This window comes from Puntigrus tetrazona, chromosome 4, assembly GCF_018831695.1.
Source record: "Puntigrus tetrazona isolate hp1 chromosome 4, ASM1883169v1, whole genome shotgun sequence".
Classification (NCBI taxonomy): domain Eukaryota; kingdom Metazoa; phylum Chordata; class Actinopteri; order Cypriniformes; family Cyprinidae; genus Puntigrus; species Puntigrus tetrazona.
The window spans coordinates 8,648,445-8,671,059 of NC_056702.1; the positions used below are offsets into that span (position 1 = coordinate 8,648,445).

Sequence of the window (22,615 nt, forward strand, 5' to 3'; positions counted from 1 at the left end):
TGAATATTATGTATTATTATTATTATTATTATATTATTTTGAAGTATAATATATTTAGGAGAAGATTTAAGTACATATTTTAAGCAAAACGTACAATTATCTACTACTGTTTTGCGGTACAGCTGATTAAAAAAAAAAAAAAAACTTCATAGTTCTGAATTTTTAGATAGTCAAGTATATAAAATAACACAGAACAGAAAATGTCTTAATAAATGAATCAAAAGTCCCTTTTTTTAAAATAAAACCTCTTGCTTTTTACAGTGTGCTAAGATGTCAACATACAAACAACAGTTATAAATCATCTGTATCACCATTAAACATTACGATTAAAATGATTTTTTCTAGGTCTCTGTCGCTTCATATCAGTAAAATGGTTTGCCTATGCACAAAATAAAAATAAGAGCAGACTTACGATTTTTCAATAACATTCAACATTTGGACAGAAGAGACAAACACACACACACACACAGCCCTACACGGACAAACATTGCGCTTTTGCTCCCGTCCTTCACACACACACACACACACACACACACACACACACACACACACACACACACACACACACACACACACACACACACACACACACACACACACACACACACACACACATCACTCACTTTCATGCTCTTTAACCACTGACAGCCAGCATTACTGGAAAGTAGAGTTTAACCATCCTTTTCTTCTAAGTCATTGTAATCCCTGCATTTATCACTATACATTCTGCTTTCCTATGTAATCCTTTAAATGTTTAATTCCTCATAGTTGTTGTCATCTTTTTCGGCCCCCCTTCTTGCCCTCCCCCCGGAGAGAGCGTGATGATTTATTAAAAACACATTTTCCTGACATATAAATGTGTTCTTAATTCAGGGATAAAACCCCAGAGTTTATCGCTGAACAAAAGATTAGTTTCATCTGGTAAAACAGTGCAGTGCTCTAATGCAATAAAAAAAAAAGTGTGTGTGTGTCGGGGTGAAGCTTGCATTAAAAACGAGTATTATGGGTAATCTTCCCTATGGAGCTTTAAAGTCAAACCCTCTTTATTCGGCAGCAAAGCCACTTTTGTTGACATATTAAAGTAGGTGAGAACATTTCCCACCTCGGACCACCACAACAGAAGGCCAATGCAGACATCTGGCCACAATAAAACACCAAAACAACATAAACGAGATTAAAACAACACAGACAAATGGGGAAAAAAGGCTTTGTGAGGCAAGAAAGTTGTACAGAAGTGAAATGCTCTGTGTTTTGGTTGCCAAGCGTTTTACCCTGAAGTGCAACATGAGCAAAAAAGAGAGATTGTGCCAGGGAAAGACTGACGGGAGAGCACCGAACCTTATCAAACACCATCTCACACTCACACACACACACACACGTATATATATATATATAGATATACGTGTGTGTATAGGGCGGTAGGACACACACACCGACAGCATGTAACATGTTCGACCAAACACTTAAGACATTTACAACTTAGTTTCAAAGTGAGATTGAGAAGACAGTCCCAGCGTCCCATGCTCACAGAGCGCATCTAGAAAACACACACATCTCGCAGTCACACTGAACTTTCTTCTCTCTTCTAAACCGCAAACACATTCACACACTGCCAGCCTCAAACATGCCAAACAAACTAATAAAGTAGTCTGTTTCATAGATCACACACACACACTCTCCCCTGCTCATCTGCCTGTCCCTCGCTCTCCTCCTCCCGGCACGGCTTGGAAAAGTGAGCGTCTCGTGCGTGAGTGTGTGAACATACCTGTTAAACTCCTGAGGAAGCTCAGGCTCAGTAAGCATGCTGAAACAAGGGGTCTGAGATGCAGGAGTCCTTCCACGACAACATACGCGTCCGACACCCGGGGACCTCCGAGAACACACACACACACATACACGCACACGCTGCCTGGTGCTCCTCTAACCTCTCGCAAAACCAAAGACTGTTTCTGTTTCTCTCCGCTGCACACACACTCTCACAAGCCGAACCTCGCACTCCCTCCCCTCTCTCTCTCTCTCTTTCTCTCTCTCTCTCTCCCTCGCTCTCTCCACCCCTCTCTATGGCTCTAAGCTGCTAGATCGCCTCTTAAAGGGCCAGAGCATGACATGGTGCAGCGCAGAGCGCAGCTTCACACTCATACACACACACACACATACACACACACATGCAGCAGCACTGCCCCCTTCCTTCAGCCACAGTGTCCCTCTGTTGCGTTTCTGATCAAACGCACACACTTATGATCAAAAACAAACACACACTCGGCATATCTAAATGTTCAGTACCATAGGCTTCTATTGTTTTTACATAAAGATAATATTAATAACCAAAAACTATCCCCTAAGCATAAAAGGAACATTTTAGTTTTAGGAAAAAAGTGCATATGCCAAATTTATGAATCGTTTTCCATTTTAGGATGTCCCCAGATGTCTGAAACAAGGCTGGCAAAATTATTAGGTTTCGTTTTAAAAGCATAAGTGCATGCACACAAACTTGTTAATCTACAAGTTTGACAACATTCTTGTATACAGAACATTATTTCTTTACTCAAACATCAAACATAATGTAGAACAAAATCTAAACAAACAACAAACAACAACACACACATATATATATATATATATATATATATATATATATATATATATACACAAACACACACATATTCATGAATAAAATAAATAACAGGCACGGACCAGCCAACCTTTTTTAGACTGAGTTTCAACCAATTGAGATGAATGACAAAAAGTGGCTTATGCACGTGCACATCAACCACATAAACACATCTGAGTTTTCAAGCGAGCTCTATGCTTTGTGTTTTCATAGTGTAACTAACACACGGCCCCTGTCAGTCTTTATTACAGAGAAAGAGAGAAGGGGGAGAGAGAGAGAGAGAGAGAGCCAGACAGAAAGAGAGAAAGAACTATTCTTCTAAACGGAGGAAAGCACGTCTGACAGATTGAAATACAGCAGCATGACTTTAACGCTGAACTTTAAACAGAGTGTCAGTCTTTTTCAGCCTCCTCACACATACATACGCTGCTGTCCACCTTCTGAACATACAGCAGACGCATTTAGTGTACGTTTGTGAACTTGCACACACAAGCATATGTGTCTCCTGCATTCATGGTAATATTTACAACAAATGATGTCTTTGTTTGGAATTTAATTTACGATAAGAATGAAAAAAAAAAAATCATATAATGTTTGGTATGTAATCCAATTTATTGAGTAGGTTAGAGAACTCAAAATAGCACTGTGCCTTGACCTCTCCAGCACAAACTCTAATAATGTAGTTAGAGCTTTGTGGTAACATTATTTGTGCATTTTCCTGTTGATCACTGAGGAAACTGTTAGCAGCATAACAATGTTCAAGACACACACAGACCGGGCCTGACCTCTGCTAGGACTGTAGACTTGCATGGCACTGGGAAATAAAAATAACAGTTTTTTTTGTTGCTCTGTGAGCGTGTACAGGCCATGTATTATATTACATGTGTATAAAACTGAATTAGCTACGTCCCAAATGACGGGCTATACACTATGCACTCAAACATGTAGTATACGAATTTTATAGGGTTATTTTGTCATTAATAATCAGAGACGGATAACCCTTCCCCCGTAGCGACACAAAATGAAAATTCAACGCGTCGCATAATTTCATTCATGTTCGAAGTGCATGCTGCGCTGGACAACACACTTGGCAAAGTTTAATACAAGCAGTTAAGGGTTTGTTTAAATCCCTAACCCCAGGTATGAGCAGTAGTAATAGTTGCTCTTGCCTCAGAAAGCACTAATACAAAGTGGTGACAGAAGACATCTTTCAAAGGCGAGAGAATGCAGTGAATAAAATGTACACACATACATACATTCAAATCCACGCATACGCACAAGAGCAAGCGGCACATTAATTAGCTTCTCTCAGGTAGCAATTATCTGTAGTTAAACATTTTAACGATCTTTCGAGTCAAGGCTGCAAGGTGATGGAGAAATAGATGAAAATAAAAAAAAAAGAGTTGAAATAACATCAACAACAGCCAGTGAGACAAAGACGGAAAGCAGAAAATCCATCAGAACAGGAATAAAGAGCAGTTCCAAACAGTTTCATCCACTTTAAAAGCTGCTATTGATGAAGATGGCTTTTTAAGAGAGCGGGAGCGTGAATGGAGAAGGCAGGTGCTTTCAAGGTTCAAACTCTCCAGATGGGCTGATTCTCTCAATTCCAACAAATCTACAAACTTCACTTTTCTAACTGAGGGCTTTTATGTGAATTGAAATGCACAGCACACGTATGTTCATGCGCGTATCTGCACGCAAGCAAAAAAAAAAAAACCTGAATGCGTTAAAAATGTACGGAAACATACGAGCGTGTTTGTATGGTCTTTATCTGTCTAGCTCTACCAATACACGCATCCAGCACACGCACACATGCAAACACACAATAGGTCCCTTCAGCAGATGTGTAGTGTCCAAGCCCCCTCACAGCTGTGCTGCATTAGAGGCCCCCAAGTAGTGAGGGTCTGACACAGACAGCCAGTAAACAATTCCCTTACCCTGTTACACACACACACACACACACACACACACACACGCCGCTTGAATTCAGCTATTACCCCCTAAGAGGCAAAATCAGGGAAGTTCTTAAGTTTCCTGAAGCCCATCAGTATTTGTATAATTTACTGAAACTAAACAGAATAACAATGTCATTCAAAATCAAGCATTTTATATTCTCAAAATATAAATTCTGTCATTATTTGTTTACCCTCACGTCATTGACTTTTAATGCAGTTTTTATTCTGAATTGAAGCCTGAACTGAATTCTTTTTTTTCTGAATTGAATTCTTTTCACTGAATTGGTTCATCCAGTATAACGAAATCAGTGAAAAACCTTCGATAAAAAGGCAAAATATGTGAAATTCACAACTGGTTGGCTCATCACATGATCAAATGATCATATTTATATGGTTATTTTAAAGCTTGAAAACTAGTCCCTCATTTACATTGTATGCAAAAAAGTGGGCACCGCATTACTACATATTTCTCCTTTTGTGTTCTACAGAAATAAAAGAAAGACGTACATGGCATTAGGGTTGAGTAAATTATGATGGAATATTCTTTTTTTAGGTTAACTATTCCTTCATGAATTGCTACAGTTGCCCATCTCATTCACTTCTTTTCTTTCTCTCTTTGGCTTGTGCAAGACGTGTGACAAGGTTGTGAAGTGTGTTTATCTGGACCGAGGGAGAGGAAATCTCTGTCTGATGGCTGAGTGGCAGACGAGAGAAGCCATTAAGATAGAGTCCTTATCTCCCCTCCTCAGCAGAAGACCGGCCTTAACACACACACACACACACACACACACACACACACAATCTCTGTCTGTCTGTCTGTCTCTGCTGCTGTTAGTCATCACTCAATGGTAAATATGAATATATCACAAAATCCACAACAGCAGCTTTTTATTTAGTTAACTATTTATTTTTCAACCTGGGATGTAGGAACGACGACTGTGTTTTAGTGCCATGTTAATATGTTAGAATTAGTCAAATTTACCAGAACAAAGTTGCAAAATTTTGTATTTCAGAGGGGGGGGGGAAATGCATTTAAAAAAACAACATTGTTTCGTTAGCTTCTTTGTGAGAAATGGATGCAGACGATTTATTCAAATCTACTTTAGGACAGGATTGAGAAATAAAGAAAGCCTTGGTCTTTTGGCACATCAGCACTGAGTTATAATTAGGACACTGCAGCGGTTATGAAGGAAACTGAATTTATTCAGGAGAAAAACACAGGCAGACATTCAGGAAATTGTCTCTTTGTGTAATCTGAAATGGCAACCAGTGGTCGACTCCAAGGATATCGATGGTTGCATCTGCATGCTTTTCGCAGATAATACGGTGCTTCTCAAGAGAATATGACGATGATAATAATAATACAGGCTCATAAGAAGTGAAAAAACAGTGTGCCAAAGGTCTCCGATACTTAAATCAAGAAGGTGACCACTGACTGCCTTTTCAGATTTCTTCATTGCTAAAACTATCCAGGATTTGACTAGTAGCATTTAATATTACTAACTTACTAAGATTTTACTCTTGTACTGAATTGATTTCCACTTCATTCTCATAACTGTAATAGCTATGTTTTCCAAATATATTGACTATAATTTCATGATGCAATCTTATTCTCTTTTTGATACGTTCAGCATTACAGGAAACAGTAGTGCTGATGTTATAAAGATTATAAATGAAAGTTTGCTTTATGTCAGTGACGCTTGCTGACACGCTCTTTTGTATCGTCCAATTCCTGATCCATAAACGCATAAACGCACAGGGCAGACCTGAATATTAAAACAACCGAACGTTTGCTTTCTCTGACAGTCCAGTGAGATGCGTGTCTTTTGAAGCTCTCACTACGAGAAGTATATTCACAACCTGGAGGGCAACATTACGCTTCATTTCACTTTCAAAGAGACGTACCAACCCCACACGACTAAGGCACTACAAAACAATGCATTGCAGTGAAGACATACCTCCGCTCAAGAACTAGTCTACTGGATTACAGGTACACACAAGACAGTTGTTAGGTTTCACTTTGCTAACAAGGCTGAAACAAGCTCTAACTGACTAAACTACTCTGCAGTGTCAGGCTTGGGAAAGAATAGTGTGACTGAAAGGGAGAGAGAGAAGAGAGGAACGAAACACCAAGTGTCTTCGCGCCATTAGAGCCGCGATGGAGCGCTGCAGGAGCTCAAATAATGACGAACGATAATGCCCCTCTAGAACCCATCCATCCATCCATCTCTACCTCCCTCTGTTCATCTTCTCATTCATTTAGTCTTCCTAACACCAAACAGTCACGTTAGACCAGTTTCTTTTGTTCTTAACAGGCCTAATACCTGAAAGTGATAGACATTTATTTAAAACTTAAAAAGAAGTTTCCTTCTTCATGAACATTATCAGTTAGGTTGTAAATGGCTATTTTTCCAGACTGACACTTAAAGGGGAAGATAGTGCTACTGATTTCTAAATAATCTAAATCATACTTATGTCCTACTTAAAACGTACTACTAAATGTGCCACTGCTCAAGTGCATTACTTTTACAATGTATTTTTTAAATAAATGAATTCTTTGGTTCAGAAAAAATGATTAAATTCATTAAAAGTTGCATTAAAGACTAGTGACGTTAAACGATTGATCACATTCAAAATAAATGTGATTTTTGTTTTTTTACACAATGTACGTGTCTGGGTAGTGTATATTTATTTTGTGTGCCAATGAGCAACACATTTAGCTACAAACAATTAAGAGAACAGCATTAAAACGGTTCTGTGCATTATTTCGGCAAAATTAAATGTCTGTGATTTATTTGAAGAAGTATGGCTGACCCCTGCAGGCGGTATGTTGCATCTTTCATTTTTAATTTTGAGACCACGCCCTTTCCTGTTTAATACAAGCTTCTCATGCAGAGATGTTGATGAGTGCATGCGTCTTTGTGAAAGCCTGCAGTTTCTGACGTGAGAAGGGAATCTATTCGTTTTGTTTCAGGTATGATTATATATGTTAACATGTCCATCAGTTTACAGTGTAATGACACTTGAGCTGCACCACAAATCAGACTTAAAACTAAATGACAGAAAACAGATATTCTGAGATAAGATGTATGTGTGAGGGGTGGGTTCGGAACATTTTCTTGTCATTTACTGTTGCTGTCAACTTTTTAGCTAAAGCATTGCATTTAACGAACTTGCCTCAAAAATGTGTGTTACGGTTTTATAAAAGTTTTTGTTCATATAATATATGTGTGTGGACTGTGCATATGTATCATGTTTATATTTTAGAAATAAATCAAGGCTAAAGGGGTTGCAGGCGTTCCGCTTTGCATCATGCCTAACAACACCCTTCACCCTCCATATATACATACACTTGTATTCATATTCATATGTATATATATATATATATATATATATATATATATATATATATATATATACACTTGTATTCATATATATGTATATATAAATATATATATATATAAACAAAAGCCAATAAAAAAAAACATTTCACATTACTAGTAAAGACACTTTCAAAGAAATGCTGTTCTTTTCAAAATTCTGTTTATCAAAAAGTGTATCAGCACCGATAATAATAAGAAATGTTTCTTGATTTCTAAAGACTCATGCTACACTTAAGACTGCAGTAATGGCTGCGAAAATTCAGCTTCATAATCACAGAAATAAAAAATAGAAAACCTATTTTAAATAAGTTATTTAAAAGTCTGGAAAGACGTATTGCTAATTTTCTTAAGAAATATACAAAATGTGAACTGTACATTCATATCCAATCATGATTAATATCAATTAGCTTCAACAACGATTCTGTAATTGAGAGCACAGAAAGTAGATTTCAGATGATACCTGGTAGCTTTGTGCCCATTCTTTCTCAATGTCCTGTATAGAGAGGAGCTCCTTTTTCTAATTATACGTAGCTGAACCAAATCAAGCAAATCAAAGTCTATGAAAATACTAGAAACCTCCCCACAAAATTTTAATTTAGGAGTCAATGCAGGGTTCTACACGGGACAGAATTTGACAAGAGTATATAACTGACAGGTCTCTCCTGCAAACTCAAGAGCACATGCTCCTAGATGGCCTCAACACTTCTATGCCTGTGGTGAGACAGCTCATGCAGAAATGAGAAAGGAAAGTAAAACAAGAGAGGGAGAAAGTAGCGTTGAGATGATTCTCCACAGTGGCTTTGTGCAGCTTCTCTAAAAGTCCATCTGTGAGAAGCTGGATGGAGCGAAGCTCTCAGATCTCCAGCCTGCAGCTACAACACCTCCTCATCCTCCGCCTGCCTCCACGCCTCTACTGATGCTGCCACCGCATTCGCCTCTTAACAGTGAATGAAGCGAAGACCAAAGCTCCACTGAGTGATGAAAATAGAGGTTATTGTTTGGGAAGTCGATTGTGTCTACCAGAGAATCTGAAAATGTATTACCCAGAGTTTGAGATACTGTTGGGGTTTCTTTCTGAACTTCAGGAGGAGACACATGCACGGAAGCTTGTAAGTGCAACTCCATCTCGCATGATGGGACTTCATTATCACAGAGTTACCTTTTTTATTTCTTCCTATGTATGAAACAGGCTTTCATACATATGAGACTGCAGTCTTTCTCTCAGGAGAGCACTCTGAGAAGCAGGAGACTCCATTTGCTCTCCGTGTCATTTCATTGCCATCTAGGAAAAACACTGTCGATATCAAAGAGATCTCGTTTGTTATTTTTCTTTCCTCTGGGGATAGAAAGTTACGGTACGGCGGTGGTGTTCTTGTTTGTTCTGCAGGAACTATAATGTTTGCAATGACTGCTTTTGAGGAAGCCGATTAGCCTTCCAGGGAGAGCAAGAAGGAAAGAGAGGCAGCAGGAGTTCTGAGGGGAACCGCAAACAGATCTTTCTCTTAATCCTGTTCACCTAAAGGCACATCCTCTCTCTCTCTCGGCTTTCCCTTTTGCCACCCAGACTCCTCTCTCTCTTTCTGTGTAATCCTCCAGCCATGTTTCCTCTCTGTGCCATGGGCGTCCCCGTCCATCCTGGACTCGGCTGCCAGAACACCCATTCTGCCCCCTCATGCTCCCACCGCCAAACACTCCACTCTGCCCACCACGGTCCTGTCAGCTCCTGAGGACTACAAGCTCAAAGCCCTACACCACCTCCCCTTTCCAGCCAAACACCTGACACTGCTGACCCTCAGAGCGGCAAATCTCCTAGACTACCTAACAAACACATACGGCCAACACTTACCATGCCAAACTGTCAGACATGGTGCCATGTAATCTCTTCCAAACATCCTAGATCCTTCCTTACACACGCACACACACACACACACACACACACACACACACACACACACACACATCTTAAACCTGCCAAACATCCAAGACTTTTCCCCATTCCCAGACTGCCAAATACCCTCAAACACTGCCATCCAGCACTAACTTCCTTAGGGAGGATTCTGGGAATGCAAAGGAGGAAAGCGGAAAAACAAAAGAGGGGAGGACAGAAAGAAAAAAAGCCAGAAGGGACAATGTTTTTACTATGTAATTATTACAAAATAATATTTATTTAGTACTTATACTTCATAGCACAATATAGTCATATATATATATATATATATATATATATATATATATATATATATATATATATATATATATATATTGATATTATTTATAATAATAATAATAATTATAATAATAACAAATACATAATATAAAAAAATTACATAAATTATTGTATTGAACAAATAGATCAAAGGATAGCATAATTGATAAGTATCCCTGGCAAAAAAAATAAAATAAAAAATACATAATATATGATTGTATTTAACAAATATTCTATGGCTAAATATGATATAATAAATGACAGTAATAATGACAAATGTAGCTAATAAATCAAAATATAGACTTAATATTATTAATGAATATAATTAATGCATAATGAAATATTATATGAAATAAATGTACAAATGAATATATAATAAACAATTATTGAAATCAAGATCACACAAGGCCCAATACCAGCCAATTACTTGGCCTGACCAATATACTGGTCACTACTTTTTACACTACACCCTAATATAACTATTATTGCTCATTATCATCAGCATACAGTACTTCTGGTAAATCTACAAGACATAGTAGTACAGTTAAGGATCAAACATGCAGAAAATTGATGTATACGTGCTTGTGTATGATTGTGAGTAATCATGTCCATTTCCTGTGATCCCCCTCTGGCACACAGATGGTTAAGCCCACCCAGCACAGTGCAGGGCGGGGGAGGGGCATGCACACAGGGCACAGGCTACAGATGGCACAGAGGGCATCGCCAAGCAGACTGCATGGCACGACGAGGGGAGGGGACCCGTGTATGTGTGTGTGCGTTTGGGAAAGACAATACCCTGGTTGCAAGCTGCCTCACCAAAAAAATAAATAAATAAAAAAATAAAGAATCTCTTGGGTACCTATATCAAGTCATGAGTTTGCTCTGCTTCTTCTGCACTTTCTCTGTTGGTTTTACTTTTTATTCTTTATCTCACTTGCATGTCACTTCCTCTGATTGTAGGATCTGTTTCCCATGCCATGCACTCTTTGATATTCAACAACGACTAATTCCCATCTGTTCGCTGATCTCTACGGACACCACGTTCATAATTACGCACACTTCTGATTGTTTCATTAGAAAAAGAAAATACAAGGCTGTTACATGCCATGATGTGGATGTGTAGGTGGCAAGAATGTATTAGAAAAAGAGAGAAATTAAATATTTTTACTGGTTCTCCTAGACGTCTTTTATGACATTCTACTGTGGAAAAGAAAGGGAGAAATGTTGAGCAATGTGCTGGTGGCTGGGTTATCTGGTTGCTGGTGGTGCAATCACAATGAATGGGAATAAAAAAAAGATACAAAAGCTCCAGAAAAATAAATAACTCAAGCACTAAATGAAAGTATAATTGTATGATAGATTTATAGCCTCATCAAAAGGAACATATCAGTTCTACTTGTGAACAAATCATTCAGCTTTTCTGAACGTAATCAACTACGGCACTGAAAAGATGTTAGATAAAGTACTTTTTGAACATGCCATGAACACGCCAGTGCAAATATTGAGATTTTCAATGAACATATTTCATGCGGCGCTTGTACCACTTTCAGACGACTTGCACGTGTTTTGGAGCATGACAACCCTAGTCCATATTCACTTTCATTATACTGAAAAGAACCAGCATCATATTCTCAATAAAAAAATCATACATTTTCAGAACAACATGAAAAAACTTCATTAGCATTGAAGTCTCATAGGTTATTAAGGAGCCATGACTGAAGCAGTAGAATTTAGGGCAGCGCGAAAGGTGCTTGTTCACATCCTGTCTCTTCGTCGTTTCCTCTAGTGCGTATGTAACAGAGAGGCCATGTATTTGGGGGGGAAAATGCCACGTGGGCAGGAGTCAAACAATAGCTTGCTCACACAGGTGACATCATGTCATAAACGCTGCCATTAAGAGAGCGGGGCCACGGCTGGGTTGCCATGACGGTAAGCAGACCACTGAGAGGACGTGGCACCATAGACCTCACTGCTCCTGCCAAAACAGGCATAATCATCAGGTGTAGTCACAAACACACACACACACACAGATCTGGTCAAGTGCATGATGAGAGCCATCTTGGCTCCAAATTCCAACATTACGGTTGGCTTCCATATGTAAACTCGAACCACAGCAATTTCCCCCACACAAAACACCCTCATTTCTTCTGTAAAGACACAAGACACTCTTCATTCAAATCAAGCAGCTATTTTCAGGGAGTGAAGGAGTGAACCAGTAAACAGGTGGGTGAACAAATGATTGAGTGAATGTATGAATAATCAGCGACGCTTCAATAATGAGGATACTTCCTGTTAGCTTTCATTGGCTGAAGAACAGATGTACCACACGCAGCAGATGTGTGCCGTTGGAGACACATCTTAAAGTTCATCTCGACGGAGCCCTATAAAAAACACTTTCTGTTCAGATATTGTTGGTTGTTTTGGTTTTTGTTGTTCCCCACTCCTTGCTGCACCGCGCCAGAACTGGCCCGAGGAAAAAAACGGTGAAAATCTTTGGCACTCTGCAAATCTTTGAAGCGATTTGGAGAGAGATGACTTACGAAAATTACGAGCGTATCGTCAGACTCCAGTTTGAATGCACATGAAGCACAACAGGGGAAATTTTCCTCAAAGATAAGTATGCAGGAACACAAAAACACACCCCCGCACTAACAAACCCACATACTCACACTAGCCTTACCCTCATTTGCTTGGATAGAAGATGCTTTAAGTTGAAACTGGAAAAACAGGTACATTTGTGAATTCTAACATGTCAAGTAAAAAGTAATAAGTTATTATAAATTAAATTGTTTACACTAATATTCACAACTTGGGTCGATGAGAAGTTTTAATATTTTTAAAATCTCTTATGCTTACCAAACCTGCACCTATTTGATAAAAAATATAGTGAATAGATTAATATAGATTTTTACTACTTTTTTTTAATACATTTTGTTCATCTTTACTACATTCAAATGATTCTTCAGATATTTTAATATTCACATTCGCTGCTCAAGAAGCATTTCTAAGTATCAGTTCTTAAAAAGCAGCTGTGCTAAATATTTATCCTTGCTGAACAAAAGTATTCATTTATTTCTAAAAATAGAAAGAAAGAAATCATTTTAACAGCAGAGCACATGGCAAAATATGTATGTGCTAATAAACTGCCATCACAATACAATATAATGCTATTATTACACTGCTCTTTGAAATACGTAATTCTGATGTGACATTGTGCAGTCAAATAGTTTGATATACAGTAATTACTAAACTGTATAATTGTATCATTTACTGTTGTACCTGGTGAACAGTCTCCTATCTACAGTAGTCAATTTGTCATGTATAATTTTTTTTTTTTTTTTTTTTTACATAAAATAATTAAGAATTTCAATTTCAACACATTTCATGTCAAATATATACTTATATATATATATATATATATATATATATATATATATATATATATTCATAGAATAAGTGAAAGTCAGCTGGTCATAATCTGCAAATAAGAAACGTGATCACTATGTCTGTGTTTATTTTAGCAGTAACGACAGACTGCTTGTACATCATGTCTTACTTAACTCGTTTGGGAACACATGTTATATATTTAACAATGGCATAAAGTTGTCAGACCGACAGACTGTCAACAATATCCAAACATAAATAAATAATGTATTTCAGTACATTTCTCTAAATTATAATACAGAACAGAAGTTTGAGAGTTTCATCTTTGGATGGCACAATGGGCATGGCTTTGTCAAGATGTTGTGGAGTCCCAGATCACATGGATCGTGAACACACACATACACACACACACACACACACACACACGTACAGTGGTGTCTTTGTAAGTGAGGGCTGTGTGAGTATGATCTCTATGGATCTCCATTGTGGCGCCCATGGGAGCAGATGTCACTGGCATTCTTTCAATTGTGTCTCTCCCTCTCTCTTTCTGTTCAGAGTGCAAAGTGAACACCAGATGGAGAGACAGCGTTTTGTGCTCCAACTCTAACTGCTCATCACAATGAACACTTACATGTGATCTGCAAGGCTGATTTTCTTCCTCTTTTTCCTTCTCTCTTTTCCTCCTCATCACAAAGAAAACAAAAGACTTTTTTTTTTTTTTTTTTTTAACTTTTAACAGCCTTTTCTCTTCCACTGTACAAGCTCAGTGTCTCCGAGGCTGGTGTTAGCCGGGGAGTCCCTGAGCTGTGTCTACAGTCAGGCGAGTGTATTATTTCATTAAGTGCTTTTCAGCCCAGAGAGGGATTTGAGGACACATTTTCAGGCTTGGTGTGACAAGGTCACAACCTCTGGTAACCTCTGCCTGTCACAACACACAACCCTGTTCTCCTGCCTTTCAATCAACACACACTAGGGATTGACACGAATATCAGAGTAATCAAAAAACAGGTCACATGTACCCCAAGTACTCAAGTAATAGTACTTGTTGAGAATTCAAGTCATCAGATGCTTTTTCTGTTCAGTAATAATATACTATAAGTTCTGGAGTAGTCATCAAACGAGTTAATGGTTGGATTATTGGTCTGTTGAGTATTTGGATTATTTATATTTGTTGAGTTTACAAGTATTCAGTACACAGTACATCTCATGTACTCAACTAGTTGGATAATATCTGGCATGCACTTGACTAGTCGGGATGGGTTATCAAATTATTTACTTGTCAAATGGTCAAATGGATTTTTAGTTTAATTGAGTATTTGGGTGGTTTATATTTGTTGAGTTTACAAGTACAGAAATTATTTATCTGTCAAGTTAGCAAGTAGTTGGATGACTTACTGGTTGAGTTCTTGGGTACTGACATGATGTAACTGTCATGTACTCAACCCGTTGGATGATATTTGGTATGTACTTAACTTTTCAGATGATTTATCTGGTAAGTGCTGAGTAATCAATTGATTTACTGATCGATTGGAAAGATTATTTGTTTGTTGTTTATTTGAATGCACTAGATTTGTTGAGTTTACAAGTACTCAAATGATTTAACTGTCAAGTATTGAGTTTATTTTTCTGTCAAGTAGTCGAATGACTTGGGTGTTGAGTTCCCCATACTTGATTTAACTGTGTATGCACTTCCAGTATATGAACATTTGAATGATATGTAACTGCCTAGAAGTCTAATTATTTACATTTCAAGTTCTTGAACAGTTGGATGATTTACCTGTCAAATAGCTGGGTGATGTATTTGTGAAGTACTTGTTTCACTATATTTGTGAATTAGATGATTAATCTTTCATGTGAAGTAGACAAAAACAACCACGATGACCATCTCTAACACGCACACTTCAAAAGTCACGCTGTCTGAAAGATCACGAAGATGTCAAAAAGCGAGAAAGCCGAGGAATGAAGAGGTGAGGGGATGAAGATTTGGAGAAGGAGGAGTAGAGGTGGCAGGGGGGCCCGAAACAGGAGGGCGGCAGAGAAGGTTAGACAGAATTGGGCATTGTTAAAGCGAGAGCACCACGTTCTGTTGATCCGAACTGATCCAAAGAAACAAAACCGCATTGTTCCTCGCAGATGGAAGCGAGTGTCGTCAAGGTAACCAGATTAATCTCCCCTTTCTGTGCTTCCTCCGGTGGAGAGTGCTAATCGGCGGGCTTCTTTCACGCTAAAGCTAGCCTCAAAGCCCGGCCTCTAACTAGCCCTCTAATTAGCCGCAATTACAATGAAGACAACATGATGAGATAATACAAATTTGCAAAATAATGACATACCACGACAAAATATTCCTCCTACTAAGCAGCGGGTTTGTTCTCTCTCCCTCTCTCCCTTTCTCCTCAGAGCCACAATGAGCCGGGGCCCTCCTAAAGCCGCCCGGCAGGATGGTGCTGCATTATCAGACACAGAGACTCATTGTCAGCCTGCTGTTTTCTTCAATCACCAGTCCATTGTCTGGCGTCTTAAATAAAAACGACTCGAATACAAGCACACATAATGATCCCCTTCTCACCAGCATACAGAGCAGCGCGGACAGCACTACACATCAAACGCTCACTAACACACACACACACACTCACATTGGCCCTGATGGACTCGGGCCCCGAACACACAGCAAAGGTGTTTCACAACACAATTAGTGCGAGAGAAAGCTTGTGGGGGAGAAAAAAAGGAGGAGGAAATTATTGAGGGAACAAAAGAAAATGAACAAATGAGAGAGAGAGTGAGTGAGTGAATGAAGGAGAAGTGAACAGAATGGTATGTAGACAAAAGAGTGATAGGAGAAGCAGACCAGAAAAAAAGAAGGAGGGAGGGAAGGAAGGAAGGAAGGAAGGAAGGAAGGAAGGAAAAAGTCTAAAGGAGAGAGATGAGTGATGCAACAGCCTGTTTGTTTTCATCTGGTTAGATCAAATTAAACAGACCTCAGTCAGCTAGACAACATGCACTTAACAACATCAAATAAGACGGATACAGAGAGAATGACTGGCGATAGGACGTAAAAGACAGAGAAAGAATGTAAAAACAAATGCAGTTAAAGAAATATATACTAAGGAGGTTCAGATAATATGGCATTTTGGACTCCCAAATATGATTATTCTCTTTGCGAGGAGACCTGTTATTATAGACGCAAAAACAACAGCTATTCAATCTAACGCAATCTAAGTAGTAATTATTTCCCCCCAACAAAACTATATGTAGATCGGTAAGGAAAAATATAATTAGATAAATGTGTTAAACTGCATTTAATTAAATTAAGACGTTAACTTTGACAGCCCTACTTTTACAGTATATATTCAAGTGTCACTTCATATATACATACGGATGGGGTCTGAGCTTTATTGGGACTCTACAGGAAAAAAAAAACATGACTTTAACAAGCACCGTAATGATAATATGAAGTTATTTAAAAGTCCAAATCAGCCCACATTGTTAACCTCAGTGGACCTGTTAAATGATTTCACGCGATGTCACACTGCATCTCTCTCTCCAGCCCGTGAGGACGGCTGTTAGCCATTGGACGAGCCATTTTCAATCTCCAATCACCGAGCGTTACGTCCGATTTCTAAAACAGATTTGCTGACCTAAAGCCCCGATCAGAGTTCAGTGTGTATGTGACAGAGCGCGCTACGGAGACGAGAGCAGCCAACGCAAAGACTTTACCCTTAGAAGCAGTTATGAGAAAGCATCAAAAAGACCCTCATCAGAGACAGACAACCTCACGGCGCTGTTTGAAGTCTATTCCTCGTCATTAACCTAACCTGCATTCATTAACACAAACACAGTGGCTGTACTCAAAAGACGCCGCTCCCCTGATTCCTTTTTCCCCTGTTGTTTTTCCTGCTACACCTTATTAGGGATTGCACTCCTCAAACCAAATAATTATTTCAGATTCATTAAAAGAAAAAGATGAATAATGACACTGGGAACACTGGAGATTTGCTCTCCTTCTTAAATGGAGATATTTCCCTTTGCTGTTGTGTAAACACAAGTTCAGCATGTAATGAGCAGAATCAAATAAAAGCTGAGACACCTAAGCTTGAGCCCAGACAGGATATTAATTTCAGCATTTCTTCAAGTTGATGGGTTTTTTTAAAATTATTATTCTTGTTCAAAAGTGCTATTTTATTAATTTGTTATAAAACAACACATTGGAGACAATAACTTTTAAAGATATTAGATTTTTTTTTTTAAGTAGACATTTAAGATGTTACATATACCGCCACTGATTTGTAATTTTCAAACGATTAATACAATAAAATAAGAAAACGCCTGTTGATACATTCGTACAGTGTGTGTAACTGCAAACCTGTGTTTTTGACTACAAAAAGATCTTGAATGTATCCACTTTTATCAACCAAAGAGTCTAGTGAACACACTTTAACCACTGGTGACAACAGCAGGGCATCTTGTCACTATGGATTAAATTGACACAATGCAACTTGACAACAAAGTGAACAAAAAAAAGTTGCATTTAGTCAGCAAATACTGTAAAAACTCTAAAAATTAATACATGAATAAACAAATAAAAATTGCAGCAAATGTGACAAATTGTTTGTTCGCCCAGCAGCTATTAAAAAAAAATCTAAGATAAATAAATAACCAAAAACATTACTGGGATATCTTCAAACCAAACACTTTTAGAAAAAGAAAATCTAAAATAAAACCAATAATAGTGGTGTGTTTGAAGCTCTGTGGGACGTGTTACCAAAATGATGGAGAAAAAAAAAAAGTTAAGCCAATGCTAGAGAAAACACATGTATACTTTTACTTAGAGCTAAGATATAATCCGTGTGATAATGTTTCACCAGTGTAGGGCAAAGAAATGAGATGTGCCAGGCCAGTTCTATGGTAAAAATCCCCAGGAGCTTTGGTTCTTACCTGTCTTCAGCTTCACCTGTCTTCATTCCTCCTGTAGAGAGTCTGAATGTGTGGCTGGATTGCGTTGAACAGACTGCAACACATAATCATTGCAGAATACAGGTTAGTATGCACAAGCACAGTACTTCAGACATCCAGGTAACTCAGAAACCACGTATACAAGAACGGCACTGCAGTACAGATTTCAATACAATGTCAAAGAAAAAAAAGCCAAGTGAATCATCCGATATTAAACTAAAATGTAAATAATGATAAAAAGCAACTCTTAGAGTTAAAAGAGTGCGTGTTATTGTCCTCGAGACTCATCGTGTATTTACATTTTTGTCATTTGTTTCCCCATGGAGTTTTTGAACAGCAGCATGCGAGGCATTTTAAAGGTGCTCATTTCGCTGGGCCACTCCAAAACATGAACCTTTCTGACTACTGCAGCATGTAACAGGTCATTGTCTTGGTGGAATCTGAATCATCTACCAGAACCCAGTGCCTGTCCGGATTTCAGCACGTTTTCCTCCAGGGTTTATCTGGACTTAGCTCTATCCATTTTCCCCCTCCATCCTTATGAGTTTTCCAGTTGCTGCCCCAGAGAGGGATCCCTGAAGTATCCACCATACTTCACTGCAGGGATGCTGCATACTGCCTAAGGCTTTAAAGTTTTGGTATTATCAGGCCATAGAAAAGATCCGCAAAATGGAGCTATGTTATCCCTATGGGCAAACTTCAACCTAGATGTGATATGAGTTTTTTCAACAAAGGTTTTGTGTTTGCCAGCTTTCTGTCAGAGAGACTGATGAATTGTTATCCAATGCTCTCTCTCTCTCTTTGTTATCCTGTTTTTATTGTGTTATATAGTATTTATTAGCTATTGTTAGTGTTAGTAAAAACAGAGTTATATATTTATAGATAAATAGACAGATACATATGTTGTAGAAATCAGTATAGAGAACTGCATATATTAGGCATATTTACAGCAACATTTGTATAGTACACAGACATATATATATATATACAGTTCTATAATGCAATTAACAATAATATTGATTGTGAGGGTATGTTATGTTTAAGTATGGATGTACGTATAAAAGTGTGTAAGATGGAACGAGAGCCACAGAAAGAGAAGAGAAACGGGGGATGTGGGTTAATATGTGTGACTTGGTGACTGAGGATCATTACGAGATGAAAGGAATGATGTGCAGGGCCCATAATGAGACTGCAGTGTGATTAATACTGACACTGTGAGCTGTCTCTAATTACTCTAATTCAATCAGCCCTGTTCTACACACACGCTCACACACAGATAACACACTTACATAAGTGCACATCTACAATACCCTCTCAAATACAGATGTACGCTCTCAGACAGAGGCTGCTTGCAGCTTGTTCTTGTAAATGGGAGCTGAAGCGTCTGAACTGACCCTCCACAGGCTGCACAGGGACGCAGCCAACCGTTTAAAACGGCAAGAGAACAGAACTAGAAAATATAAACCAGTTGCGATCGCAAACCTCCCTAGAGTCAGTCTCGCATACAGGAAGTTACGCGACAAGCAGAGGTCCGTATATGTGTGTGTGTGTGTGTGTGTGTGTGTGTGTGTGTGTGTGTGTGATAACATTGGGGAACCCCGGCGCTGTGTGTGTAAGCGTCTTCCTTGACTCGCTGGTGAAAAATCACTGCGTTGCTCTGAAGAGAAATCTCCCTCCTGTCGTAATTAGCTGCGCTGCTTGACTGACGACCTCGTTAACGAGTGGCATCATGCAATTCAATTTCTCCGTTTTTTTGTGCAGGAATCTGAAAGGATGTTGCTGCTAATTATCATAATTAAGACAGCTGATTTGTTCACTTGTACATGGGGAAGGATGGCTTTAATTAACCGAACGGTTCTGGAATAGATTTGGACTCGGCACTCGAGTTTGACACTGTTTACTCTGCGCTGTTTACACGGCGAATGAGTCCGATAAAGTGGTTTAAGTGTTTTTCTGCTCTCTCTCCAGCTGATATGCAAACATACATCCACACGAGTTAAAGGATAAGCTGTATTTGTTAAGAAACGGATACAAAGATAAATTCCCTGTCTATTTGTGCGCAACGGGCTCTCGATTGAGTTTACAGACAGATAAAAATGCAACTTTGCCATCTTTAAAACATCTTTAATCCCTATCATACACCTGGCGCAATGCGGCGCAAGATGTATTTGCTAGTTTCAGTACGACGCAGTTCTCATTTTCCCGTCAAGCGCCATGTCTTTTTACTGGCAAATGCATTTGCGCCTATTTGTGCGCCCATGGGCGTGCTGGTCTAAAAAAAGGGGTGTGTTTAGGCACGTTGCTATTTTAAGGAACTGTAAAATAGACTGCTTTTCAGCTTTTCCACCAACAAATTCTGTCATGTTAATAGCGATATGCCGGATATTGGTTTATTGCACGTTACGGCAAAAAAACACCCATTACTTATTAAGAAAATAGGGACAACCCATTTCGACTATGCACCCGGGCGCACCGTTAAAATAGCAAAAGTGGATTTGGACATGCCCTGAGTGCACCTTAAAGGAACAATACTTACAGACTTACAGAAAACTTATAGCGCACCAGCCATATGGACTTCCTTTATAGTGCTTTTATAGTTTTATTTCAAAGTTTTGTAATTTTGTGCTTTTGTCTGATGTTTAAATAAAAGTTTTTGTTTACATTATATATGTGAACTGTGTATGCTTATATGCATATATAAATACTCACAAACGGTGTAGATTTTGAAAATACATGTATATACATTTGTATTCTTAGATGTTATATAGAGACATATTTAATACATCTACATAATACTGTATACATGCATGTGTTTGTATTTATATATACTTAATATATATACACAGTACATATTAAGTAAACAAAAACTTTTGGAAGTGATTAATTGCGATTAATCATTTGACAGCATTTTTTTTTTCATTTAATTTACATGCATCTTTCAATCTAATATTTATATTTTACGTTTACATTTGTTTTAATTCACAAAAATGTGGTTTAATAGTTTGGATCCCAAAAAAAAAATTGCTCAGTTCTTTTTAGTATCCAAACGTATATTTTTGGCCAACTTTAAACAGAAAAGGTTGGGAATTTTACAGTACACGACGTTGTTCCAGCGTTGGCCTGCACATACAGACATACGTGTGTCTAAGGTGAGAACAGTGTAAGTGGGACGAGAAGCTTTAGACATTACCGGGTGAAAGGCTCTTTGTTGGAGAGAGAAGAGGAAAGGGGTCGGGATGAAGGGGGGGTTAGTTGAGCAGGATAATGCACTTCATTGTGTTTTGTGGAGGAATGTTCAGAGGTATGGTTCAAATCAATGCCCTGCACACTGCCATTGTCCCGCCCTTGCAGCCCCTCGCTACCTTGGCGACCCCCTGCCGGAATTAGCATGCTCCACCCCCGAGCCTGCACTTGAAGGAAGAAAGCGATTAAACTGGACCTGAGGGTAATCTCTCCGTTTGTGTGTGTGACTGTGTGTTAGAGAGTGCGAGGCTCAATGCATAATAAGGAGCAGACGTATGATGGGGCCCAGCTCTAGTCTGCCATGACTTGGCCTTAATTAGAAGAGACACAAACGGTGGGGTAGTAAATTAGTACTGTAACCGTGCACAAGTCATTTCAAACCAGACGCGCACACAAACGCAGTCATCAGAGAAGGACTTCAAGGTCAAAGGGCACAGACTAAAAGACGGAAAAATGCCACAGGAGGCCCACATTCGAACCTTAAAACAGACGGAGACACAATACACACATTGAGCTGTATCCGATCTATATCTGTTCCCTGCCCTCTTTCCTAAATACCAGCTTTCACGCACCAGAGACAGAAATATTTATTAATAAGTGAGGCCCGGGATGCTGCAAGAGAGAGTTTTGGAGCTCCTCTGGCACACTTATATTTGTATATCGTGCGTTTTTACATCTTGCAAATGTAAACATTTGGGTTTTATGTGATTTGTTGAATAATGAGCTTTGGAAGGATATATACACACAATACATACATTATTATGCAATGGTATTTGTCTGCTGGTTAGTTTTTACGTTTTTTTCACATCATTCTTCATTCACATGACTTAGGGCAAAGTCAAACGACTTTCTGATGCACATCTGGGAATTTATTCCGTCG

At 38.7% G+C, this 22,615-nt stretch overlaps 1 protein-coding gene across 9 annotated transcripts in view; it reads right to left on the reverse strand.

The window, feature by feature from the left end:
- The window catches only part of sox5 (SRY-box transcription factor 5), a 173,784-nt gene that overhangs the window by 69,394 nt on the left and 81,775 nt on the right, over positions 1 to 22,615 (reverse strand). For 3 of the 9 annotated variants that reach the window (XM_043236838.1, XM_043236837.1, XM_043236836.1), the window contains one exon: positions 18,475 to 18,547. In XM_043236838.1, coding sequence (XP_043092773.1) covers positions 18,475 to 18,500 — 26 coding nt within the window. In that variant the 5' untranslated portion in view covers positions 18,501 to 18,547. Of the gene's footprint in view, positions 1 to 1,765; positions 2,012 to 18,474; positions 18,548 to 22,615 lie in introns of those variants that run through there. The other 6 variants (XM_043236842.1, XM_043236835.1, XM_043236840.1 and 3 more) reach the window with 4 other exon arrangements.